We start from the raw sequence: 27102 nt of genomic DNA, 5'->3' as shown, positions 1-27102 counted from the left end.
TAGGACCCCAAATTTTTGGGCTCCGCCCCCTTTTCGAGACCCCAAATTTGGCCCCTCCCCCTTCTGGACACCCCAAATTTTGGGGCCCCTCCCCCTTTTTGAACCCCAAATTTTGGGGCCGCCCTTTGGCCCCGCCCCCTATTTAGTATGCTAATGAGGGGGCGTGGCCTCGCTGGCCTCCCCCCCTTCCCTTACGTCATCATTAAAGTTCATTAATATTCACGAGCGCACACGACTGAACTGTTAAAACATCGTTAATATTCATGAGCACGGCCCCGGAGATCGTTATTATGCTAAACAGCCCCGCCCACCTCATAAATATGCAACAAACCGCCGCTGTCGCCATGGCAACCCCGCACCGCGCGCTCCCATTGGCCGCCCGCCCCTCAAGCCCCGCCCCTTTTCTCTCAGCCAATCAGCGCCGCCGGTTCCTCCCCCGCTCTGCCCCGCGACGCGTCCTGATTGGCCGCCGGGCTCCACCAATCAGCGCGCTCGGCCTTCCCGCCGCGGCTGTGTGGGCGGCCCCGGTGGGGGGGGGGGGCTCATGGAAATTTATGTAAATGAGCGGCGGGAGCGCCGCGCTGAATATTCATGAGGCGCTGAGGGAGGCCGCAGACCCGCCTGGGTGCCGGTGAGAGGGAGATTTATGCAAATGAGGCGGGGGAGAGGGAGGGGGAGGGGCCGAGGGCGGGGCTTAGGGCGTGGCCCATTCCCTTGCTTTAAAGCCACGCCCCTTTGGTGACGTCACATTTCGACCACGCCCCTTATTCCGCCACAAGCCCCTCCCCGAGCCACGCCCTCTCAAGCCCCGCCCCCTCCCTACATCCCCATTGGCCCTATCTCCCAATGGCCCCGCCCCCTTTCCAAGCCACGCCCCTTTCCCGTGCCCCCTCTAGCCCCGCCCCCTCTGTGACCATCCCCACTGACCCTCCCCATTGGCCACGCCCCTAAACTCCTTAAGTCCCGCCCTCTACAAGCCCCGCCCATTCCCGGTGTTTCCTTGGCCACGCCCCCACCTTTAAGCCTCGCCCTCCCCAAGCCCCGCCCCCTCCAGTCATTCCCTGCCCGTGTCCCCTTGTCCCCATCCTTTGGCCACGCCCCTAAACTCATCAAGCCCCGCCCTCCCCAAGCCCCGCCCCCCGTTATTCCCGGTGTCCCTCCCGGTGTCCCCTTGGCCACGCCCACACCCCTTAAGCCCCGCCCTCCCCTAAGCCCCGCCCCTCCATTCATTCCCGGTGTCCCTCCCGGTGTCCCGTTGTCCCCGTCCCCTTTGGCCACGCCCCCAACCCCCTTAAGCCCCGCCCTCCCCAAGCCCCGCCCCTATTCCCGGTGTCCCGTTGTCCCCGCCCCCTTAAGCCCCGCCCCTATTCCCGATGTCCCTGCCGGTGTCCCCTTGGCCACGCCCACCCCCTTAAGCCCCGCCCTCCCTAAGCCCCGCCCCCTCCATTCATTCCCAGTATCCCTGCCGGTGTCCCCTTGGCCACGCCCCTAATTTGATTAAACCCCGCCCCCTCCATTCATTCCCGGTGTCCCCTTGGCCACGCCCCTAATTTGATTAAACCCCGCCCCCTCCATTCATTCCCGGTGTCCCCTTGGCCACGCCCCTAATTTGATTAAACCCCGCCCCCTCCATTCATTCCCGGTGTCCCCGCCGGTGTCCCCATGGCCACGCCCACACCCCTTAAGCCCCGCCCTCACTTAAGCCCCGCCCCTCCATTAATTCCCGGTGTCCCTCCCGGTGTCCCCTTATTCCCGGTGTCCCGTTGTCCCCACCCCCTTAAGCGCCGCCCCTATTCCCGGTGTCCCGCCGATGTCCCCTTGGCCACGCCCCCAACCCCATTAAACCCCGCCCCCTCCATTCACTCCCGCTGTCCCCTTGGCCACGCCCACCCCTTAAGCCCCGCCCCCGTTATTCCCGGTGTCCCCGCCCCCTTAAGCCCCGCCCCTATTCCCGGTATCCCTGCCGGTGTCCCCTTGGCCACGCCCACACCCCTTAAGCCCCTCCCCCAAACCCCGCCACCCGTTATTCCCGGTGTCCCTCCCGGTGTCCCCTTGGCCACGCCCCTAATTTGATTAAACCCCGCCCCCTTCATTCATTCCCGGTGTCCCTCCCGGTGTCCCGTTGTCCCCGCCCCTTTGGCCACACCCACTTAAGCTCCGCCCCCATGCCCGGTGCCCCTGCCGGTGTCCTCTTGGCCACGCCCACCCCCTTAAGCCCCTCCCCCAAGCCCCGTTCCCGTTATTACCGGTGTCCCCTTGGCCACGCCCACACCCCCTAAGCCCCGCCCCCTCCATTCATTCCCGGTGCCCCATTGTCCCCGCCCCCTTAAGCCCCGCCCCATTCCCGGTGTCCCGCCGGTGTCCGGTGGCCCCGCCCCCTCCGGCCATGCCCGCTGTCCCCTCTCCGTCCCCGCTGTCCCCTCACTGTCCCCTCTGTCCCCTCACTGTCCCCTCTGTCCCCGCGCCGCCCGTTCAGCCCCGCCCCCCTTAGGCCCCGCCCGCCCGGCCATGCCCGGGCCCGCCGTGTCGCCGGTGTCGCCGCCGGTGTCGCCGCCGGTGTCCCCGGCGGTGTGGCCGCTGTCGCCGCTGCCCGCGGGGCTGCTGCTGCTGCCGGGGCTGCTCTTCTTCCCGGGGCTCTTCCTGCTGGCGCGCCGGGCGCTGGCCGCCATCGCCGGCTGTCCCCAGGGCCGCGCCACCGTGCTGGCAGCCAGGTGACACCGCGGGGACAGGGGACAGGGACAGGGGGGATGGGGACAGGGACACGGCGCTGGCAGCCAGGTGACACCGCGGGGACACCGGGGGGGACAGGGGGATGGGGACAGGGGACACGGGGCTGGCCGCCATCGCCGGCTGTCCCCAGGGCCGCGCCACCGTGCTGGCAGCCAGGTGACACCGCGGGGACAGCGGGGGGGACACGGGGCTGGCAGCCAGGTGACACCGCGGGGACAGGGACAGGGGGGATGGGGACACGGGGCTGGCAGCCAGGTGACACCGCGGGGACAGCGGGGACAGGGGGGATGGGGACAGGGACACGGGACAGGGACACGGGGGATGGGGACAGGGACAGGGATGGGGACAGCGGGGGATGGGGACAGGGGACCGTGGAGGATGGGGACACGGACAGGGGACAGGGGACAGCGGGGGATGGGGACACGGACAGGGACAGGGGACAGCGGGGGATGGGGACACGGACAGGGACAGGGGACAGAGGGGGGTGGGGACAGGGACAGGGGACACGGACAGGGATGGGGGCACGGAGAGGACAGAGAGGGGGATGGGAGGGGACAGGAAGGGGACAAGGAGGGGACAGGGGACAGGGATGGGGACACGGGGCTGGCAGCCAGGTGACACCGCGGGGACAGGGATGGGGGGGTGGGGATGGGGACAGGGACACGGGACAGGGACAGGGGACAGCGGGGGATGGGGACAGGGACAGGGATGGGGACACGGACAGGGATGGGGACAGGGGACAGCGGGGGATGGGGACAGGGACAGGGATGGGGACAGGGGACAGCGGGGGATGGGGACATGGAGGGGACAGGGGACACGGACAGGGGACAGGGGACAGGGACAGGGATGGGGACAGGGATGGGACAGGAAGGGGACAGGGATGGGACAGGGAGGGGACAGGGATGGGGACAGAGGACAGCGGGGGATGGGGACACGGGGGATGGGGACAGGGGGGGATGGGGACACGCGGCTGGCCGCCAGGTGACACCGCGGGACAGCGGGGGAGGGGACAGGGATGGGGACAGGGATGGGGACACGGACAGGGAGGGGACAGGGATGGGGACAAGGAGGGGACAGAGAGGGGGATGGGAGGGGACAAGGAGGGGACATGGTGGGGACATGGAGGGGACATGGAGGGGACAGGGCTGGGGTCACTGCAGGGACAGGGAGGGGTGGCACCGGGCCAGGGAGGGGACAGGGATGGGACAGGAAGGGGACAGGGACAGGGATGGGGACAGGGATAGGACAGGGAGGGGGATGGGGGCACTGCAGGGACAGAGAGGGGACAGGGATGGCGACAGGGATGGGACAGGGACACGGTGCTGGCTGCCAGGTGGGCTTGGGGACAGCTGGGGGACAGGGAGGGGACAGGGATGGGGACATGGAGGGGATGGAGGGGACAGGGTTGAGGGACAAGGATGGGACAGGGGTGGGGACAGGGATGGACAGGGATGGAGACAGGGGACAGGGGACAGCGGGGGATGGGGACAGGGATGGGGACACGGATGGGGACAGGGGACAGGGATGGGGACAGGGGACAGCGGGGGATGGGGACAGGGGACAGTGGGGGATGGGGACAGGGGACAGGGATGGGGACAGGGGACAGCGGGGGATGGGGACAGGGGACAGTGGGGGATGGGGACAGGGGACAGGGATGGGGACAGGGACAGGGGACAGGGGACAGGGACAGGGATGGGGACAGGGAAGGGACAGGAAGGGGACAGGGATGGGGACACAACAAGGCCAAGGCTCAGGTGGCCCCGGGCAGGGACAGGGAGGTGACAGGGATGGGACAAGGAGGGGGATGGGGACACTGCAGGGACAGGGAGGGGTGGCACCTGGCACCGGGACAGGGAGGGACACAGATGGGGACATGGGACACGGACAGGGATGGGGACAAGGATGGGACAGGGAGGGGACAGAGATGGGGACATGGAGAGGACAGGGATGGGACAGGGAGGGGACAGAGATGGGGACATGGAGAGGACAAGGATGGGACAGGGAGGGGACAGAGATGGGGACATGGAGAGGACAGGGATGGGACAGGGAGGGGACAGGGAGGGGGATGGGGACACTGCAGGGACAGGGAAGGGTGGCACCGGACCAGGGAGGTGACAGGGAGGGGACAGAGCCACTTCCAGGCCGGTGGTGGCTCGGCCACGGGGGGATCAGGGACGGTGACAGTGACAAGGCCGGGCCGGGGGGGGGGTGACAATCCGGGGGGGATCAGGGACAGGACAGGGACAATCCGGGGGGGGGTTTGGTGACAATCCGGGAGGGGGTTGGGGACAATCCGGGGGGGGAGGTGACAATCCGGGGGGGGGTGGGGACAATCCGGGGTGGGGGTTGGGGACAATCCGGGGGGGGTTGGGGACAATCCGGGGGGGGGGTTGGGGACAATCCGGGGGGGTTGGGGACAATCCGGGGGGGGTTGGGGACAATCCGGGGGGGGGGTTAGTGACAATCCGGGGGGGGCGGGGCAGGATTAGCCGGTGACACGGGGACACGGGGACACGGGGACACGGGGACACGGCTTAGGGACGTCAGCGCGGGCCCATCCCCCCCCTGCCACCCGCGTGTGTCACCCGCGTGTCACCCGTGTCACCCTGATGTCCCCATGTCCCCGCTGTCCCCAGGCTGCTGTCCTCGGTGCTGATGTCCCCTCTGTGTCCCCAATGTCCCCCCAATGTCCCCAATCCCCCCAATGTCCCCCCAATGTCCCCAACACCCCCAATCCCCCCAATGTCCCCAATGTCCCCAATGTCCCCGCTGTCCCCCAATGTCCCCAATGTCCCCAATGTCCCCAATGTCCCCCAAAGTCCCCAATGTCCCCAGTGTCCCCAATCCCCCCAATGCCCCCAATGTCCCCAATGTCCCCAATGTCCCCAATTCCCCCAATGTCCCCAATGTCACCCTGCTGTCCCCAGGTTGGTGTCCTCGGTTCAGGCTGTCATGGCCTCCACCGCCGGGTTCATCATCTCCCGCTCCTGCCGGCGGCACGTCATCGATGACCAGTGAGTGACACACCTGGGGACAGCGGGGGGACATGGGGACACACCTGGGACACACCTGGGACACACCTGGGACACGGCTGGGGACACCTGGGACATGGCTGGGACAGAGGGGACACGGCTGGGGACATGGGGACACAGCGGGGACAGCAGGGACATGGCTGGGGACACACCTGGGGACACTTGGGTTACCTGGGACACACCTGGGACAGTGGGGACACACCTGGGGACAGTGGGGACACACCTGGGGACAGTGGGGACACGGCTGGGATATGGCTGGGACATGGCTGGGACACCTGGGACAGTGAGGACACAACAGGGTCATGGCTGGGGACATGGGGACACACCTGGGACACACCTGGGGACAGCAGGGACACTGCTTGGGACACCTGGGGACACAGCTGGGACACCTGGGACAGTGAGTGACACACCTGAGGACAGCGGGGGGACATGGGGACACACCTGGGGACACCTGGGGACATGGGGACACACCTGGGGGCAGTGGGGTCACACCTGGGGGCACAGCTGGGGACATTGGGGACACACCTGGGCACACCTGGGCACACCTGGGGACAGCGGGGACACGGCTGGGGACACTTGGGTTACCGGGTGACACCTGGGGACACCTCGGCACACATGGGCACACTTGGGACACATGTGGGCACACCTGGGCACACTTGAGCACACTTTAAACCCACCTGGGCACACCTGGGCACACCTGGGCACACCTGGGATACACCTGGGACACATGTGGGCACATCTGGGACACACCAGGGACAGCGGGGACACACCTGGGGACATGGCTGGGACACGGCTGGGGACACCTGGGCACACCTGGGGACAGTGGGGACAGAGCTGGGGACAGTCGGGACACGGCTGGGGACACTTGGGTTACCTGGGCACACCTGGGGCACACCTGGGCACAGCTGGGGCACACTTTAAACCCACCTGGGCACACCTGGGGACACACCTGGGACACTTGGGTTACCTGGGCCCAGCTGGGGACACCTGGGGCACACTTGGGCACATGTGGGCACATCTGGGACACACCTGGGACAGTGGGGACACACCTGGGGACACCTGGGATATACCTGGGGACAGTAGGGGAACACTTGGGGCACACCTGGGCACACCAGGGACACACCTGAACACACTTTGACACCACCTGGGCACACCTGGGGCACATCTGGACACACCTGGGCACACCTGGGGCACACTTTAAACCCACCTGGGCACACCTGGCTGTGCCTGGGCACACCTGGGGCATACCTGGGGCACTCTGGGACACACCTGGGCACACCTGGGACACATGTGGGCACAGCTGCAATGCACCTGGGCACATGTGGGCACACCTGACATACACCTGGGCACACTTTAAACCCACCTGGGCACACCTGGGCACACCTGGGCACAGCTGGGGACAGCTGGGCACTCTGGGGCACACCTGGGACACACCTGGGACAGTGGGGACACAGCTGGGGACATCTGGGATATACCTGGGGACAGTAGGGGCACACTTGGGGCACACCTGTCCCCACCTGGGCACACCTGGGCACAGCTGGGCACTCTTTAAACCCACTGGGCTCACCTGGGACACATGTGGGCACACCTGACATACACCTGGGCACACTTTAAACCCACCTGGGCACACCTGGGCACACCTGGGCACACTTTAAACACACCTGGGACACACCTGGGACACATGTGGGCACAGTTGGGCACACCTGGGACATACCTGGGCACATTTTAAACACCCATGGGCACACCTGGGCACACTTTAAACCCATCTGGGCACACTTAAAACCCACCTGGGCACACCTGGGCACACCTGGGCACACTTGGGACACACCAGGGACAGTAGGGGCATACCTGAGCACACCTGGGATACACCTGGGACACACCAGGGACAGTGGGGACACACCTGGGCACACCTGGGCACACCTGGGCACACCTGGGACACATGTGGACACACCTGACATACACCTGGGCACACTTTAAACCCACCTGGACACACCTGGGCACACCTGGGCACACGTGGGATACACCTGGGCACACCTGGGGCACACCTGGGCACACTTTAAACCCACCTGGGCACACCTGGGGCACACCTGGGGCACTCTGGGACACACCTGGGCACACCTGGGGCACTCTGGGACACACTTGGGGCACACCTGGGCACACTTTAAACCCACCTGGGCACACCTGGGCACTCCTGGGCACATCTGGGACACACCTGGGACAGTGGGGACACACCTGGGGACACCTGGGATATACCTGGGGACACCTGGGCACACCTGGGCACACCTGGGGCACTCTGGGATACACGTGGGGCACACCTGGGCACAACTGGGCACAGCTGGACCCATCTGGGACCTATCTGGACACACCTGGGCACACCTGGGGCACACTTTAACCCCACCTGTGCCCACCTGTGCCCCCCTGTGCCCGCAGGCACTGGCTGGCCGCCGCCTACCCGCCCTTCGCGGTGCCGTACTTCGTGTACGACGTGTACGCCATGTACCTGTGCCACCTGCAGCGCGCCCAGGTGAAGGGGCACGGGCCGGGCACGGGCACGGGGGGCACGGGGGGCGCCGCCGCCGCCTTCCTGCGCCGCGAGCTGCTGCTGGTGCTGCACCACCTGGCCATGGTGCTGGTCTGCTTCCCCGTGGCCACCGTGAGTACCTGGGCACACCTGGGCACTCACCTAGGCACACCTGGGCACAGCTGGGGGCACCTGGGGGCACCTGGGCACACACCTGGGCACACCTGGGCACACCTAGGCAGGGTTAGATACACCTGGGCACTCACCTGGGCATGATAAACACACACCTGGGGGCACGTGGGGGCACCTGGGCACACCTGTGCACTCCTGGGCACTCACCTGGGCACACCTGGGCTCACCTGGGTATGGTTAAACACACACCTGGGCACTCACCTGGGCACACCTGGGCACACCTGGGCATGATAAACACACACCTGGGCACTCACCTGGGCACCTGGGCACACCTGGGGCACACCTGGGCATGTTAAACACACCTGGGCACACCTGGGCATGTTAGACACACCTGGGCACACCTGGGGGCACCTGGGCACACCTGGGCATGTTCAACACACACCTGGGCACCCACCTGGGCATGTTAGACATACCTGGGCACACCTGAGCAGGGTTAGACACACCTGGGTACACCTGGGCACACCTGGGGGCACCTGAGAGTAATTATACACACCTGCGCATGATAAACACACCTGGGCACTCACCTGGGCACTCACCTGGGCAGCTTAAACATACCTTGGCACTCACCTGGGCACTCACCTGGGCACGGGGCTCTGCTGGTGCTGCACCACCTGGCCATGGTGCTGCTCTGCTTCCCCGTGGCCACCGTGAGTACCTGGGCACACCTGGGCATGATAAACCTACCTGGGCACTCACCTGGGCACACCTGGGGGGGGGTTGGGGACACCTGGGGACACCTGGAGGAGTTTGGGGACACTCTGGGTGCACCTGGGGACACTTTGGGGCTGTCTGGGACACTTTGGGGGGGGTTGGGGACACTCTGGGGACACTTTGGGGACACTTGGGGACACTTTGAGGGGGTTGGTGACATTTGGGGATATTTGGTGACACTTTGGGGGGTTGCTGACACTTTGGGGGGGTTGGGGACACTTTGGTGACACTCTGGGGACACTCGGGGACACTTTGGTGACACTTTGGTGACACTTTGGGGGGTTGGTGACACTCGGGGACGTTTGGGGACACGCGGGGACACTCTGGGGACACTTTGGTGACACTTTGTGGGGGTTGGTGACACTTTGAGGGGTTGGTGGCACTTTGGTGACAGTCTGGGGACACTTGGGAACACTTGGGGACACTCTGGGGACACTTGGTGACACTTTGGGGGGGTTGGTGACATTCGGGGACATTTGGTGGCACTTTGGGAACACTTTGGGGACACTTTGGGGACACCTGGGGACACTCTGGGGACACTCTGGGGACGCCTTGAGGGGGGTTGGTGACACTTTGGGGGGGGTTGGTGACACTGTGGGGACATTTGGGGACATTTTGGGGACCCTGGTGAGACTTTGGGGGTGTTGGGGTCATCTTGGGGACACCTGGGGGGGGTTGGGGACACTCTGGGGGACACTTTGGGGGGGTTGGGGACACTTCGGGGACCCTGGGGGACATTTGGGGGTGACTGGAGACAGCTGGGGACACTCTGGGGGGTTGGGGACACTGTGGGGACAGTCGAGGACACTTTGGGGACACTTTGGGGACACTTGGGGACACTTTGGGAACCCTGAGGACACTCTGGGGACACTCTGGTGACACTTTGGGGGGGTTGGTGACATTTGGTGACATTTAGTGACACTTTGTGGGGGTTGGTGACACTCTGGTGACACTCTGGTGACACTTTGATGACACTTTGATGACACTTTGGTGACATTTAGTGACATTTGGTGACATTTGGTGGCATTTGGTGACATTTGGTGACCCTTTAGTGACACTCTGGTGCCATTTGGTGACATTTGGTGACATTTGGTGACATTTTGGTGACATTTGGTGACATTTGGTGACATTTGGTGGCATTTTGGTGACATTTGGTGACATTTGGTGACATTTGGTGCCACTCTGGTGCCACTTTGGTGACATTTGGTGACACTTTGGTGACATTTGGTGACATTTGGTGACATTTGGTGACATTTGGTGACATTTGGTGACATTTGGTGACATTTCTGTCCCAGCTGTGGCGTCAGGGCAAAGGCGATTTCTTCCTGGGCTGTCTCCTGATGGCCGAGCTGAGCACCCCCTTCGTGTGCCTGGGCAAGGTCCTCATCCTGGTGAGTGTCCCCAAAGTGTCCCCAAAGTGTCCCCAAATGTCCCCAAATGTCCCCAAATCCCAAATCCCAAAAAACCCCAAAAAAATCCCATAAAAAATGGCCAAAAAATGGAAAAATCCTAAAAAAATCCCAAAAAATCCCAGAAAATTCCTAATTCTGGGCCAGGGCCTCGTCCTGGTGAGTGTCCCCAAAGTGTCCCCAAATGTCCCCAAATGTCCCCAAATGTCCCCAAATCCCAAATCCCAAAAAACCCCAAAAAAATCCCATAAAAAATGGCCAAAAAATGGAAAAATCCTAAAAAAATCCCATAAAATCCCATAAAATCCCAGAAAATTCCAAATCCTGGGCAAGGTCCTCATCCTGGTGAGTGTCCCCAAAGTGTCCCCAAATGTCCCCAAATGTCCCCAAATGTCCCCAAAGTGTCCCCAAATGTCCCCAAATGTCCCCAAATCCCAAATCCCAAAAAACCCCAAAAAAATCCCATAAAAAACGGCCAAAAAATGGAAAAACCCCCCAAAAAATCCCAAAAAATCCCATCAAAATCCCCAATGAGGCACCAAAAACTCCTAAAAAATCCCCCAAAAAAGATCCCAAAATTATCCCGAAAACATCCCCCAAAAATCCCCGAATTATCCTAAAAATCCCCTAAAAAATCCCTAAAAAGTCCCTCCAAATATCCCAAAATAGCCCAAAAAAATCCCCCAAAAAACTGCCCCAAAAATCCCCCCAAATCTCAAAAAATTTCAAAAATCCTCAAAAATTCCCCAAAAATATCCCCAAAATTAAAAAATCTCCTAAAAATCCCTAAAATATTTTAAAAATCCCTAAAATTCCCCCAAAAATTCTCCCAAAAACCCCAAAAATATCCCAAAAATGCCGCAAAAAATCCCAATTCCAGAAAATTCTATAAAAATCCCCCAAAATTTCCCCAAAAATCCCAAAAATTGGCCCCAAATCCCCAGAAATCCCCAAAAAATTCTAAAAAGATACAAAAAAATCCCAGAAAACTCACAAAAATAAAAAAATGCACAAAATAGCCCCAAATCCCCCAAAAATCCCAAAAAAATCCCCCAAAATCCCAAAAATTCCCCCAAAAAAATCCCAAAAAAAGGTGAAAAAATCCCCAAAAAAGCCCCAAAAATGTAAAAGTCCCCAAAATCTGAAAAATCCCAAAAATCCCCCAAAAAATCCCCAGAAAATCTCTAAAAAATTCCCAAAAATCCCAAAAAACCCCAAAATCACCCCAAAATCCCCTAAATGCCCTCAAAAATCCCCCAAAATCCCCCAAAATCCCCCCAAAAAATTTCACAATAAATCCTCAAAAAAATCCCTAAAACCCCTAAAACTCCCAAAAAAATCCCCCAAAATTTCCAAAAATCCCCCCAAAATCCCCCCAAAACCCCCAAAATTCCCCAAAATTCCCCAAATCCCCAAAAATCCCAAAATCCCAAAAATATCTCCCCAAATCCCCATATCCACAAAAAATCCCCAAAAATCCCCAAAATCCCCCAAAAAATCCCAAAAATCCCCCCAAAAATATCCCCAAAATTCCCCCAAAATTCCCCCAAAATCCCTGAAATCCCCAAAAATCCCCTAAAAATCCCCAAAAATCCCCAAATCCCAAAAAAATCCCCCAAAAATCCCCCCAAATCCCCCCAAAAATCCACAACAATTCCCAAAGTCTCCCAAAAATCCCGCAAAAAATCCCCCAAACATCTGCAAAAAATCCCCAAAAGTGCCCAAAAAAGTCCCTGAAATCCCCAAAAATCCCCCCCAAAAAATCCCAAAAATCCCAAAAAATAAAAAAAATCTGAAAAATCCCAAAAATCCCCAAAAATCCCCCAAATCCCAAATAAATCCCCCCAAATCCCCCCAAAAAAGTCCCTGAAATCCCCCAAAATCCCGAAATTAAAAAAAAAAATCCCAAAAATCACCAAAATTCCCAAAAATAAAAAAATGTGAAAAATCCCAAAAATCTCCCAAAAATCTCCCAAAAATCCCCCAAAAATCCCAAAAAAATCCCAAAAATCCCGAAAAATCCCCAAATCCCAAAAATCCCCAAAAATAAAAAAATCTGAAAAATCCGCCAAAAATCACCAAAAATCCCAAAAAATTAAAAAAATCCCCAAAAATCCCCCAAAATCCCCAAAATCCCCCAAAATGCTCCCAAATCCTCGCCCCCGCAGAGGCCCCAATCCCAAACCCCGAGCTGGGCCCAGCCCGGGCTCCTCCCGTTGTCCTCCTGAACCCCCCTGAGATGTGGCCACCACGAGTTCCTCCCCTTCCCCTCACCCCACACGAACCTTTGCGGTGTCCCCACGTCCCTCAGCCCCTGGAGACCCCAGAACCACATCCGGCCCCTTCTAGAAAGTTCCCCATTGTCCTCCTCAAACCCCCCTGAGATGTGGCCACCACGGGTTCCTCCCCTTCCCCTCATCCCAGAAGGACTTATAAGGTGTCCATGGATTTGTCACCCCCCAGAGACCCCAGAACCACATCGGGATTCCCCTTCCCACCCCTCAGTTGGTTTCTCCAAACCCTATTGAGATGTGGCCACCACGGGTTCCTCCCCTTCCCCTCATCCCACATGACCCTTTGTGGTGTCCCCACGTCCCTCACCCCCCAGAGACCCCAGAACCACATCGGGATCCCCTCCCAGAGTGACCCCTTTTGGTCCTCTAAACCCTATTGAGATGTGGCCACCACGGTTTCCTCCCCTTCCCCTCACCCCACACGGACTTTTGTGGTGTCCATGGATTTATCACCCCCCAGAGACCTCAGAACCACATCCGGCCCCTTCTAGAAAGTTCCTCATTGTCCTCCTCAAACCCCCATGAGATGTGGCCACCACGGGTTCTTCCCCTTCCCCTCACCCCACGTGGACTTATAAGGTGTCCATGGATTCATCACCATCCAGAGACCCCAAAACCACATCGGGATTCCCTTTCCCACCCCTCCATTGTCCTCTTCAAACCCTATTGAGATGTGGCCACCACAGCTTCCTCCCCTTCCCCTCACCCCACACGGACTTTTGAGGTGTCCATGGATTTGTCACCCTCCAGAGACCTCAAAACCACATCCGGCCCCTTCTAGAAAGTTCCTCATTGTCCTCCTCAAACCCCCCTGAGATGTGGCCACCACAGGTTCCTCATGTTCCCCTCCACCCACACAAACCTTTGCGGTGTCCCCACGTCCCCCACCCCTCGGTGACCCCATCCCACCTCCCGGTGATGGTGCCACCTCCTGGTCGCAGCTGCGGCGGCAGCACACGGCGCTGCACAAGCTGAACGGGCTGGCGCTGCTGGTGACCTTCCTGGGCTGCCGCGTGCTGCTCTTCCCGTACCTGTACTGGGCCTACGGGCGGCAGCGGGGCCTGGAGCTGCTGCGTGTCCCGGCCGCGCTGCCACCGGTCTACAACGCCGCCGCCGCCGCCATGGCCGCGCCCCAGATCTACTGGTTCGGCCTCATCTGCCGCGGCGCCTGGCGCCTCTTCCGGCCCGCGGGGACACCGCCGCGCCCGCCCTGAGGGGACAGCGCGGGGACCCAGGGGGGACAGCGGGGGGACAGCGGGGTGGCCTCGGGGTGACCTCGGGGTGGCCTCAGGGTGGCCTCAGGGTGACCTCGGGGGGATCCAGGGTGACCTCGAGGTGGCCTCAGGGGGATCTGGGGTGACCTTAGGGGGATCTCGGGTGACCTCGGAGTGACCTCGGGGGGATCTGGGGTGACCTCAGTGTGACCTCGGGGTGACCTTGGGGGGATCCAGGGTGGCCTCAAGGTGACCTCAGGGTGGCCTCGAGGTGGCCTCAGGGTGACCTCGGGGTGACTTCGGGGTGACCTTGGGGTGGCCTCAGGGGGATCTGGGGTGACCTCAGGGGGATCTGGGGTGACCTCGAGGTGGCTTCGGGGTGGCCTTGGGGTGACCTCGGGGTGGCCTCGGGGTGGCCTCGTGGTGGCCTTGGGGTAACCTTGGGGTGGCCTTGGGGGAATCTCGGGGTGGCCTCAGGGTGGCCTTGGGGGGACCTCGGGGTGACCTCGAGGTGACCTCGAGGTGACCTCGGGGTGGCCTCGGGGTGGCCTTGGGGTGGCCTCAGGGTGACCTCGGGGTGGCCTCAGGGGGATCTGGGGTGGCCTCGGGGTGATCTGGGGTGGCCTCAGGGTGACCTCGGGGTGGCCTTGGGGGGATCTCAGGGGGATCTGGGGTGGCCTTGGGGTGGCCCAGGGTGACCTCAGGGTGACCTCGGGGTGGCCCAGGGTGACCTCAGGGTGACCTCGGGGTGGCCTCAGGGTGGCCTCGGGGGGATCTGGGGTGGCCTCGGGGTGGCCTTGGGGGCATCTGGGGTGACCTCGGGGGGACCTCAGGGTGACCTCGGGGTGGCCTCAGGGGAATCTGGGGTGGCCTCAGGGTGGCCTCAGGGTGACTTTGGGGTGGCCTCAGGGTGACCTTGGGGGAATCTGGGGTGGCCTCAGGGTGACCTCGGGGTGGCCTCGGGGTGGCCTCACGGTGGCCTCAGGGGGACCTCAGGGTGACCTCGGGGGGATCTGGGGTGGCCTCAGGGTGGCCTCAGGGGGACCTCGGGGTGGCCTCAGGGTGGCGTCAGGGTGGCCTTGGGGTGGCCTCGGGGTGACCTCAGGGGGATCTGGGGTGGCCTCGGGGTGGCCTCGGGGTGACCTTGGGGAGATCTGGGGTGACCTCAGGGTGGCCTCGGGGTGACCTCAGGGTGGCCTCAGGGTGGCCTTGGGGTGACCTCGGGGTGACCTTGGGGTGAGCCGGGGTGGCCTCAGTGTGACCTCGGGGTGGCCTCAGAGTGACCTCGGGGTGACCTTGGGGTGGCCTTGGGGGCATCTGGGGTGGCCTCGGGGTGGTCTCGGGGGGACCGCGGGGGACCACGGGGTGGCCTCAGGGTGGCCTTGGGGTGACCTCAGAGTGACCTCAGGAGGATCTGGGGTCACCTCGGGGTGACCTTGGGGGCATCTGGGGTGGCCTCGGGGTGACCTCAGGGTGACCTCGGGGGGACCTCAGGGGGATCTGGGGTGGCCTCGGGGTGGCCTTGGGGTGACCTCAGGGGGATCTGGGGTGACCTCAGGGTGGCCTCAGGGTGGCCTCGGGGGGATCTGGGGTGACCTCGGGGTGGCCTCAGGGTGACCTCGGGGTGGCCTTGGGGTGACCTTGGGGGAATCTGGGGTGGCCTTGGGGTGGCCTTGGGGGGATCCAGGGTGGCCTCGGGGTGGCCTCGGGGGGATCTGGGGTGGCCTCGGGGTGGCCTCGAGGTGACCTCAGGGTGGCATCGGGGTGGCCTTGGGGTGACCTCGGGGTGGCCCTGGAGGGTCTTGGGGGTGTCCTGAGAGGTCCTGGGGTGGCTGTGGGGCACCCACGGGTGGCTTTGGGACGTCTGCGGGACACCCCAGGGTGGCTTTGGGTCCCTTTGGGGTCTCCATGGGGCACCCGGGGTGGCTTTGGGGACACCCTGGGGTGGCTTTGAGGACACCTGGGGTGGCTTTGGGACCTCCATGGACACCTGGGGTGGCTTTGGCACCTCCATGGACACACTGGGGTGGCTTTGGGGACCTCCATGGACACCTGGGGTGGCTTTGGGACATCCATGGACACCTGGGGTGGCTTTGGGGACACCCTGGGGTGGCTTTGGGGACACCTGGGGTGGCTTTGGGGACACCCTGGGGTGGCTTTGGGACCTCCATGGAGACCTGGGGTGGCTTTGGGGACACCTGGGGTGGCTTTGGGGACACCCTGGGGTGGCTTTGGGACCTCCATGGACACCTGGGGTGGCTTTGGGGACACCTGGGGTGGCTTTGGGGACACCTGGGGTGGCTTTGGGACCTCCATGGACACCTTCGGGCGCTGCCCCTCCCCCATTAAAGCTGCGGCACCTCCGGCACTGAGAGAGAGTCCTGAATGGGGGAGGGGCGGGAGTGACCCCGAGTGACCAATGAGTGACCCTGAGTGACCCCTGAGTGACCCCTGAGTGACCCTGAGTGACCCCTGAGTGACCCTGAGTGACCAATGAGTGACCAATGAGTGACCAATGAGTGACCCCTGAGTGACCCTGAGTGACCCCTGAGTGACCCTGAGTGACCCTGAGTGACCAATGAGTGACCCTGAGTGACCCTGAGTGACCAATGAGTGACCCTGAGTGACCCCTGAGTGACCCTGAGTGACCCTGAGTGACCCCGAGTGACCCTGAGTGACCCCGAGTGACCCCTGAGTGACCAATGAGTGACCCCTGAGTGACCCTGAGTGACCCTGAGTGACCCCGAGTGACCCTGAGTGACCCTGAGTGACCAATGAGTGACCCTGAGTGACCCTGAGTGACCAATGAGTGACCCTGAGTGAACCTGAGTGACCAATGAGTGACCAATGAGTGACCCCTGAGTGACCCTGAGTGACCCTGAGTGACCCTGAGTGACCAATGAGTGACCCCTGAGTGACCCCGAGTGACCCCTGAGTGACCCTGAGTGACCCTGAGTGACCCTGAGTGACCCTGAGTGACCCCGAGTGACCAATGAGTGACCCTGAGTGACCCTGAGTGACCCCTGAGTGACCAATGAGTGACCCTGAGTGACCCTGAGTGACCCCTGAGTGACCCCTGAGTGACCCCTGAGTGACCCTGAGTGACCCTGAGTGACCAATGAGTGACCCTGAGTGACCCTGAGTGACCAATGAGTGACCCCTGAGTGACCCTGAGTGACCCCGAGTGACCCTGAGTGACCAATGAGTGACCCCTGAGTGACCAATGAGTGACCCCTGAGTGACCCTGAGTGACCCCTGAGTGACCCCTGAGTGACCAATGAGTGACCCCTGAGTGACCCTGAGTGACCCCTGAGTGACCCTGAGTGACCCCGAGTGACCCTGAGTGACCCTGAGTGACCAATGAGTGACCCTGAGTGACCAATGAGTGACCCCTGAGTGACCCCTGAGTGACCAATGAGTGACCAATGAGTGACCCCTGAGTGACCCCTGAGCGACCCCTGAGTGACCCTGAGTGACCCTGAGTGACCCTGAGTGACCCCTGAGTGACCAATGAGTGACCAATGAGTGACCCCTGAGTGACCAATGAGTGACCCCTGAGTGACCCTGAGTGACCCTGAGTGACCCCTGACCCCTGAGTGACCCTGAGTGACCCCTGAGTGACCAATGAGTGACCAATGAGTGACCAATGAGTGACCCCTGAGTGACCCTGAGTGACCCTGAGTGACCCCTGAGTGACCAATGAGTGACCAATGAGTGACCCTGAGTGACCCCTGAGTGACCAATGAGTGACCCTGAGTGACCAATGAGTGACCACAAAATCCCAAATTCAAGAAAATTCCAAACTAAAAAAAAACCCAAATTAACAAAAAATTCTAAATTAAAAAAATGAGAAATTAATTTTAAAATTCCAAATAAATTTAAAAATGACAAATTAATTTAAAATTACAAATCAATTAGAATTTATAAATAAATTTAAAAATTCCAAATAAATTTTAAAATGTCAAATAAATTAAAAAATTACAAATAGATTTTAAAATTCAGATAAAAAAGGACAAATTAATTTTAATTAGGCAAACAAATTTAAAAACGACAAATAAAATTTTAAATAAATTTAAAAATGACAAATAAAATTTTAAATAAATTAAAAAATGACAAATTTTAAATAAATTAAAAAATGACAAATAAATTAAAAAATGGCAATTAAATGTATAAATTACAAATGAAAAGTGACAAATATATTTAAAAATTATGGATAAATTAAAAAATTTCAAATAAATTTTAAAATTACAAACAAATTAAAAAACGACAAATAAATTTTAAAATTTTAACTAAAATTAAAAATGACAAATAAATTTAAAAATGACAATTAAATGTATAAATTACAAATGAAAAGTGACAAATACATTTAAAAATTACAGATAAAATTTAAAATTTCAAATAAATTTAAAAATTACAAATAAATTTAAAAATGACGAATTAATTTAAATAATTACAATTAAAATTACCTTGATCTTGGTGTCACCGACCCTGGTGCCACCTTCACCTTGGTGCCATCTTCAGCTTTCTGTCACCTTCCCCTCAGTGCCACCGACCCTGGTGCCACCCTCACGTTGGTGCCACCAGCCCTGGTGTCATTCTCACCTTGCTGTCACCTCCTCAGTGTCACCAACCCTGGTGCCACCCTCACCTTGATGTCACCAAGATCTTGGTGTCACTGACCTTGGTGCCAACCTCATCTTGGTGCCACCTTCATTGGTGTCACCTTCATCTCGGTGTCACCCTCAGTGGTGTCACTCTCACCTCGGTGTCATCCTCACCTTGGTGCCACCAACCCTGGTGTCATTGTCACCTTGGTGTCACCCCCTCAGTGCCACCTCCTCCTTGGTGGAACCAACCATGGTGCCACCTCCATTGGTGCCACCATCAGCTTTGTGTCACTTTCTCCTCAGTGTCACTCATCCTGGGGCCACCCTCACCTCGGTGCCACCATCCCTGGTGTCATTGTCACCCTGGTGTCACCCCCTCAGTGGCACCAACCCTGGTGCCACCCTCACCTCGGTGTCACCCTCATTGCTGTCACCCTCACCTTGACGTCACCTCAGTGTCACCAACCCTGGTGTCATCCTTGTAACGTCGGTGTCACCTTGATCTTGGTGTCACCAACCGTGGTGTCACCTTCCCCTCAGTGTCACCCTCAGTGGTGTCACTCTCACCTCGGTGTCACCTTGGTGTCACCAACCTTGGTGTCACCCTCACCTTGGTGTCACCAACCTTGGTGTCACCCTCACATTGGTGCCACCCTCACATTGGTGCCACCAGCCCTGGTGTCACCCTCACCTCGGTGTCACCTCCCCAGTGCCACCTCCTTCTTGGTGTCCCCAGCCCTGGTGCCACCCTCACCTCGGTGTCACCTTCTGGATGTCACTAACCCTGGTGCCACCCTCACCTCGGTGTCACCTTGATCTTGGTGCCACCTTCATCGGTGTCACCCTTGCCTTGATGTCACCTCGGTGCCACCACCCCTGGTGCCACCCTCACCTTGGTGTCACCCTCACCTCGGTGTCACCAACCCTGGTGTCACCTTGATCTTGGTGTCACCAACCTCGGTGTCACCTTCCCCTCAGTGTCACCCTCAGTGGTGTCACTCTCACCTTGATGTCACCTTGGTGTCACCAACCCTGGTGCCACCCTCACCTCAGTGCCACCAGCCCTGGTGTCACCCTCACCTCGGTGTCACCTCCTCAGTGCCACCTCCTTGGTGTCCCCAGCCTTGGTGTCACCCTCACCTCGGTGTCACCTTCTGGATGTCACCAACCTTGGTGCCACCCTCACGTTGGTGCCACCATCCCTGGTGTCATTCTCACCTTGGTGTCACCTCCTCAGTGTCACCCACCCTGGTGCCACCCTCACCTTGATGTCACCAAGATCTTGGTGTCACCGACCTTGGTGCCAACCTCACCTTGGTGTCACCTTCATTGGTGTCACCTTCACCTCGGTGTCACCCTCACCTCGGTGCCACCTTCATTGGTGTCACCTTCTCAGTGTCACCAACCCTGGTGCCACCCTCACCTCAGTGTCACCTTGATCTTGGTGTCACCAACCTCGGTGTCACCCTCCCCTCAGTGCCACCAACCCTGGTGCCATTGTCACCCTGGTGCCACCCTCACCCTGGTGTCACCTTGATCTTGGTGCCACCTTCATCGGTGTCACCCTCGCCTTGATGTCACCTCGGTGTCACCGACCCTGGTGTCATTGTCACCCTGGTGTCACCTCCTCAGTGGCACCAACCCTGGTGCCACCCTCACCTTGGTGTCACCAAGATCTTGGTGTCACCGACCTTGGTGCCAACCTAACCTTGGTGCCACCTTCATCGGTGCCACCTTCATTGGTGTCACCCTCACCTCGGTGTCACCCTCACCTTGGTGTCACCGACCCTGGTGTCACCTTGATCTTGGTGTCACCAACCTCAGTGTCACCTTCCCCTCAGTGTCACCCTCAGGGGTGTCACCCTCACCTTGGTGTCACCTTCTGGATGTCACCAACCTTGGGGCCACCCTCATGTTGATGTCACCTTGATCTTGGTGTCACCAACCTTGGTGCCACCCTCACGTTGGTGCCACCATCCCTGGCGTCATTCTCACCTTGGTGTCACCTCCTCAGTGTCACCCACCCTGGTGCCACCCTCACCCCGGTGTCACCTCCTCAGTGTCACCAACTCTGGTGTCATTGTCACTCTGGTGTCACCTCCTCAGTGTCACCCACCCTGGTGCCACCCCCACGTTGGTGCCACCATCCCGGGTGTCATTGTCACTCTGGTGTCACCTCCTCAGTGTCACCCACCCTGGTGCCACCCTCACCCCGGTGTCACCTCCTCAGTGTCACCAACCCTGGTGTCATTGTCACTCTGGTGTCACCTCCTCAGTGTCACCAACCCTGGTGCCACCCTCACCTTGATATCACCAAGATCTTGGTGTCACCAACCTTGGTGCCAACCTCACCTTGGTGTCACCTTCATTGGTGTCACCTTCACCTCAGTGTCACCTTCATTGGTGTCACCTTCACCTCAGTGTCACCTTCATTGGTGTCACCTTCACCTCAGTGTCACCTTCATTGGGTCACCTTCACCTCGGTGCCACCCTCACGTTGATGTCACCTTGATCTTGGTGTCACCAACCCTGGTGCCACCCCAAGCCCCGTTCCGTCCCCACCCCCAGCCCAGATTGTCCCCAAATGTCGCAAGAGCCCCGCGGTGACGTCATCACCATTGCACAATTCCCGCTTCCCCTTTTCCCGCCAATTCCGGCCCCGCCCTGGCGACAGAGAGGGGACAGTGAGGGGACAGAGAGGGGACATTGAGGGGACATTGAGGGGACAGTGAGGGGACACTGAGGGGACATTGAGGGACATTCAAGATGGCGCTGAGGAGCTTCATCCCATTCCTGGGTGAGATTCCCATTCCCTGTGCCCATTCCCGGTGCCCATTCCCTGTGCCCATTCCCATTCCCTGTGCCCATTCCCTGTGCCCATTCCCATTCCCTGTGCCCATTCCCTGTGCCCATTCCCTGTGCCCATTCCCATCCCTGTGCCCATTCCCTGTGCCCATTCCTGTGCCCATTCCCTGTGCCCATCCCTGTGCCCATTCCCTGTGCCCATTCCCATTCCCTGTGCCCATTCCCAGTGCCCATTCCCATTCCCTGTGCCCATTCCCATTCCCTGTGCCCATTCCCTGTGCCCATCCCTGTGCCCATTCCCTGTGCCCATTCCCTGTGCCCATTCCCTGTGCCCATTCCCATTCCCGGTGCCCATTCCCTGTGCCCATTCCCATCCGTGTGCCCATCCCTGTGCCCATCCCTGTGCCCATTCCCATTCCCTGTGCCCATTCCCATTCCCTGCGCCCATTCCCTGTGCCCATTACCTGTGCCCATTCCCATTCCCTGTGCCCATTCCCTGTGCCCATTCCCATTCCCTTTGCCCATTCCCATTCCCTTTGCCCATTCCCATTCCCTGTGCCCATTCCCTGTGCCCATTCCCTGTGCCCATCCCTGTGCCCATTCCCATTCCCTGTGCCCATCCCTGTGCCCATTCCCATTCCCTGTGCCCATTCCCTGTGCCCATTCCCTGTGCCCATCCCTGTGCCCATTCCCATTCCCTGTGCCCATTCCCTGTGCCCATTCCCATTCCCTGTGCCCATTCCTGTGCCCATTCCCATTCCCTGTGCCCATTCCCTGTGCCCATTCCCTGTGCCCATTCCCTGTGCCCATTCCCATTCCCTGTGCCCATTCCCTGTGCCCATCCCTGTGCCCATTCCCATTCCCTGTGCCCATTCCCTGTGCCCATTCCCATTCCCTGTGCCCATTCCCTGTGCCCATTCCCATTCCCTGTGCCCATTCCTGTGCCCATTCCCTGTGCCCATTCCCATTCCCTGTGCCCATTCCCAGTGCCCATTCCCTGTGCCCATTCCCATTCCCGGTGCCCATTCCCTGTGCCCATTCCCTGTGCCCATTCCCATTCCCTGTGCCCATTCCCTGTGCCCATTCCCATTCCCTGTGCCCATTCCCATTCCCTGTGCCCATTCCCTGTGCCCATTCCCATTCCCTGTGCACATTCCCATTCCCTGTGCCCATTCCCTGTGCCCATTCCCATTCCCTGTGCCCATTCCTGTGCCCATTCCCATTCCCTGTGCCCATTCCCATTCCCTGTGCCCATTCCCTGTGCCCATTCCCTGTGCCCATTCCCTGTGCCCATTCCCATTCCCTGTGCCCATTCCCATTCCCTGTGCCCATTCCCTGTGCCCATTCCCATTCCCTGTGCCCATTCCCATTCCCTGTGCCCATTCCCTGTGCCCATTCCCTGTTCCCATTCCCTGTGCCCATTCCCATTCCCTGTGCCCATTCCCTGTGCCCATTCCCATTCCCTGTGCCCATTCCCATTCCCTGTGCCCATTCCCTGTGCCCATTCCCATTCCCTGTGCCCATTCCCATTCCCTGTGCCCATCCCTGTGCCCATTCCCTGTGCCCATTCCCATTCCCTGTGCCCATTCCTGTGCCCATTCCCTGTGCCCATTCCCTGTGCCCATTCCCTGTGCCCATTCCCTGTGCCCATCCCTGTGCCCATTCCCTGTGCCCATTCCCTGTGCCCATTCCCTGTGCCCATTCCCATTCCCTGTGCCCATTCCCTGTGCCCATTCCCTGTGCCCATTCCCTGTGCCCATTCCCATTCCCTGTGCCCATTCCCTGTGCCCATTCCCTGTGCCCATTCCCATTCCCTGTGCCCATTCCCTGTGCCCATTCCCATTCCCGGTGCCCATTCCCTGTGCCCATTCCCATTCCCTGTGCCCATTCCCTGTGCCCATTCCCATTCCCTGTGCCCATTCCCTGTGCCCATCCCTGTGCCCATTCCCATTCCCTGTGCCCATTCCCTGTGCCCATTCCCATTCCCTGTGCCCATTCCCATTCCCTGTGCCCATTCCCTGTGCCCATCCCTGTGCCCATTCCCTGTGCCCATTCCCTGTGCCCATTCCCATTCCCTGTGCCCATTCCCTGTGCCCATTCCCTGTGCCCATTCCCATTCCCTGTGCCCATTCCCTGTGCCCATTCCCTGTGCCCATTCCCATTCCCTGTGCCCATTCCCTGTGCCCATCCCTGTGCCCATTCCCTGTGCCCATTCCCTGTGCCCATTCCCATTCCCTGTGCCCATTCCCTGTGCCCATTCCCATTCCCTGTGCCCATTCCCTGTGCCCATTCCCTGTGCCCATTCCCATTCCCTGTGCCCATTCCCTGTGCCCATTCCCTGTGCCCATTCCCATTCCCTGTGCCCATTCCCTGTGCCCATCCCTGTGCCCATTCCCTGTGCCCATTCCCTGTGCCCATTCCCATTCCCTGTGCCCATTCCCTGTGCCCATTCCCTGTGCCCATTCCCTGTGCCCATTCCCTGTGCCCATTCCCATTCCCTGTGCCCATTCCCTGTGCCCATTCCCTGTGCCCATTCCCATTCCCCTTCATCCCATCTCCTCCTCTTCCTCTTCCTCCTCCATCCCATTTTCCCACTTTTCCCATTTTCCCCCTATTTTCATCCCCATTTTCCCAACTCTTCCTCCTCCTCTTCCTCCTCTTCCTCCTCTTCCTCCTCTTCCTCCTCTTCCTCCTCTTCCTCTCCCTCCTTTCCCAATTTCCCCCTTTTTTCCCCCATTTCTGTGCCCTTCATCCCATCTCCTCCTCTTCCTCCTCCTCCTCTTCCTCCTCTCCCATTTTCCCCAATTTTCCCTTTTTTCCCTCATTTTTGTGCCCATTTTCCCACCGCTCTTCCTCATCTTCCTCCTCTTCCTCCACCCCCATTTCTCCTCAATTTCCCATTTTTTCCCCCATTTCTGTGCCTTCATCCCATCTCCTCCTCTTCCTCTTCCTCCTCTTCCTCCTCCATCCCATTTTCCCACTTTTTCCCATTTCCCCCCTATTTTCATCCCCATTTTCCCAACTCTTCCTCCTCCTCTTCCTCCTCCTCCTCCTCTTCCTCCTCTTCCTCCTCTTCCTCCTCCTCTTCCTCCTCTTCCTCTTCCTCCTCTCTCCCATTTTTCCCAATTTTCCCATTTCCCCCCATTTTCCTGTCCTTCATCCCGTCTCCTCCTCTTCCTCCTCTCCCATTTTCCCCAATTTTCCCTTTTTTTCCCTCATTTTTGTGCCCATTTTCCCAACTCTTCCTCCTCCTCTTCCTCCTCTTCCTCCTCTTCCTCCACCCCCGTTTCCCCTCAATTTCCCATTTTCCCCCATTTCTGTGCCTTCATCCCATCTCCTCCTCTTCCTCCTCTTCCTCTTCCTCCTCTTCCTCCTCTTCCTCCTCCATGCCATTTTCCCACTTTTTCCCATTTCTCCCCTATTTTTATCCCCATTTTCCCAACTCTTCCTCCTCCTCTTCCTCCTCTTCCTCCTCTTCCTCCTCTCTCCCATTTTTCCCCATTTTTCCCTTTTTTCCCCAATTTCCCTCCCCATTTTCCCAACTCTTCCTCCTCCTCTTCCTCCTCTTCCTCCTCTTCCTCCTCTCTCCCATTTTTCCCCATTTTTCCCTTTTTTCCCCAATTTCCCTCCCCATTTTCCCAACTCTTCCTCCTCCTCTTCCTCCTCTTCCTCCTCTCTCCATTTTTTCCCAATTTTCCCTTTTTCCCCCATTTCCTGTCCTTCATTCCAGTTCCTCCTCTTCCTCTTCCTCCTCTTCCTCTTTCTTTTCCTCCTCCTCTTCCTCCTCTTCCTCCTCTTCCTCTCCCTCCTCTCTCCCCATTTTTCCCATTTTCCCATTTCCCCCCATTTCCCGCTCTTCATCCCATCTCCTCCTCTTCCTCCTCTCCCATTTTCCCCATTTTTCCCTTTTTTCCCTCATTTTTGTGCCCATTTTCCCACCTGCTCTTCCTCATCTTCCTCCTCTTCCTCCACCCCCATTTCCCCTCAATTTCCCATTTCCCCCATTTCTGTGCCTTCATCCCATCTCCTCCTCCTCCTCCTCCTCCTCCTCTTCCTCCTCTTCCTCCTCCATCCCATTTTCCCACTTTTTCCCATTTCCCCCCTATTTTCATCCCCATTTTCCCAACTCTTCCTCCTCCTCTTCCTCCTCTTCCTCCTCCTCCTCCTCCTCCTCTTCCTCCTCCTCTTCCTCCTCTTCCTCCTCCTCCTCCTCCTCCTCTTCCTCCTCTTCCTCCTCTCTCCATTTTTTCCCAATTTTCCCTTTTCCCCCATTTCCTGTCCTTCATCCCAGTTCCTCCTCTTCCTCCTCCTCCTCTTCCTCCTCCTCTTCCTCCTCTCCCATTTTCCCCATTTTTCCCTTTTTTCCCTCATTTTTGGGCCCATTTTCCCGCCGCTCTTCCTCATCTTCCTCCTCCTCTTCCTCCTCCTCCTCCTCTTCCTCCTCTTCCTCCTCTCTCCCTTGTTTCCCAATTTTCCCCTTTTCCCCCATTTCCTGTCCTTCATCCCAGTTCCTCCTCCTCCTCTTCCTCCTCTTCCTCTTCCTCCTCTCTCCCATTTTTCCCAATTTCCCCTTTTTTTTCCCCATTTCTGTGCCCTTCATCCCATCTCCTCCTCTTCCTCCTCTCTCCCATTTCCCCCAAATTTTCCCTTTTCTCCCCAGTTTTTCTCCCCATTTTCCCAACTCTTCCTCCTCCTCTTCTTCCTCCTCCTCCTCCTCTTCCTCCTCTTCCTCCTCTCTCCCATTTTTCCCATTTTCCCATTTCCCCCCATTTCCTGTCCTTCATCCCAGTTCCTCCTCCTCCTCTTCCTCCTCCTCTTCCTCCTCCTCTTCCTCCTCCTCCTCTTCCTCCTCCTCTTCTTCCTCTTCCTCCTCTCCCATTTCCCCCAAATTTTCCCTTTTCTCCCCAATTTTTCATTTCCATTTTCCCAACTCGTTCTCCTCCTCTTCTTCCTCTTCCTCCTCTTCCTCCTCTTCCTCTCCCTCCTTTCCCAATTTCCCCCTTTTTTTCCCCCATTTCCTGTCCTTCATCCCACTCCTCCTCTTCCTCCTCTCCCATTTTCCCCAATTTTCCCTTTTTTCCCTCATTTTTGGGCCCATTTTCCCACCGCTCTTCCTCATCTTCCTCCTCTTCCTCCTCTCTCCCATTTCCCCCCAATTTTCCCTTTTTTCCCACAATTTTTCTCCCCATTTTCCCAACTCCTTCTACTTCTCTTCTTCCTCTTCCTCCTCTTCCTCCTTCCTCCTCTCTCTCCATTCTCCCCATTGTCCCATTTCCCCCCATTTTCCTGCCCTTCATCCCATCTCCTCCTCTTCCTCCTCCTCCTCCTCTTCCTCCTCTCTCCCTTTTTTCCCAATTTTCCCTTTTTCCCCCATTTCCTGTCCTTCATCCCAGTTCCTCCTCTTCCTCCTCCTCCTCCTCTTCCTCCTCCTCATCTTCCTCTTCCTCATCTTCCTCTCCCTCCTCTCTACCATTTTTCCCAATTTCCCCTTTTTTTCCCCATTTCTGTGCCCTTCATCCCATCTCCTCCTCTTCCTCCTCTCCCATTTTCCCCAATTTTCCCTTTTTTTCCCTCATTTTTGGGCCCA

The 27102-nt window shown here is 58.7% G+C and overlaps 2 protein-coding genes and 1 long non-coding RNA gene across 10 annotated transcripts in view; 2 read left to right on the top strand and 1 right to left on the bottom strand.

Moving 5' to 3' along the window:
- The first annotated feature begins 487 nt into the window (after positions 1-487).
- TLCD3B (TLC domain containing 3B) lies at positions 488-14175 on the top strand. Of its 2 annotated transcripts, XM_072936408.1 has the most exons (6): positions 488-631; positions 2492-2711; positions 5658-5744; positions 8193-8415; positions 10482-10577; positions 13831-14175. In XM_072936408.1, the coding sequence occupies exons 2-6, from the start codon at positions 2509-2511 to the stop codon at positions 14101-14103; spliced, it is 882 nt and encodes a 293-aa protein (XP_072792509.1). In that variant the 5' UTR covers positions 488-631; positions 2492-2508; the 3' UTR covers positions 14104-14175. The 2 variants fall into 2 exon arrangements, with proteins under 2 accessions (XP_072792509.1, XP_072792510.1); XM_072936409.1 differs by lacking the exons at positions 488-631; positions 2492-2711 and adding an exon at positions 2796-2886.
- Positions 14176-14328: 153 nt separating this feature from the next.
- LOC140685186 (uncharacterized) lies at positions 14329-16521 on the bottom strand. Of its 7 annotated transcripts, none has more exons than XR_012058464.1 (3): positions 16396-16521; positions 15884-16353; positions 14329-15072 (listed from the first exon to the last, which is right to left on the bottom strand). It is a non-coding gene; the product is annotated as an uncharacterized lncRNA (long non-coding RNA). The 7 variants fall into 7 exon arrangements; XR_012058461.1 differs by lacking the exon at positions 14329-15072 and adding an exon at positions 15079-15246; XR_012058462.1 differs by lacking the exon at positions 14329-15072 and adding an exon at positions 15253-15721.
- A 4882-nt stretch (positions 16522-21403) lies between these two features.
- The window catches only part of LOC121469005 (Fc receptor-like protein 5), a 28879-nt gene continuing 23180 nt past the window's right edge, over positions 21404-27102 (top strand). Inside the window, exon 1 of the mRNA XM_072936472.1 lies at positions 21404-21507. Within this exon, the coding sequence (XP_072792573.1) occupies positions 21477-21507 (31 nt within the window). The 5' untranslated portion in view covers positions 21404-21476. The remainder of the gene's footprint in view (positions 21508-27102) is intronic.

Source organism: Taeniopygia guttata, chromosome 16 (genome assembly GCF_048771995.1).
Source record: "Taeniopygia guttata chromosome 16, bTaeGut7.mat, whole genome shotgun sequence".
NCBI classification, from domain to species: domain Eukaryota; kingdom Metazoa; phylum Chordata; class Aves; order Passeriformes; family Estrildidae; genus Taeniopygia; species Taeniopygia guttata.
The sequence above is the reverse complement of the archived record's forward strand: the minus strand, read 5'-3'. Positions and strand labels throughout refer to the sequence as shown.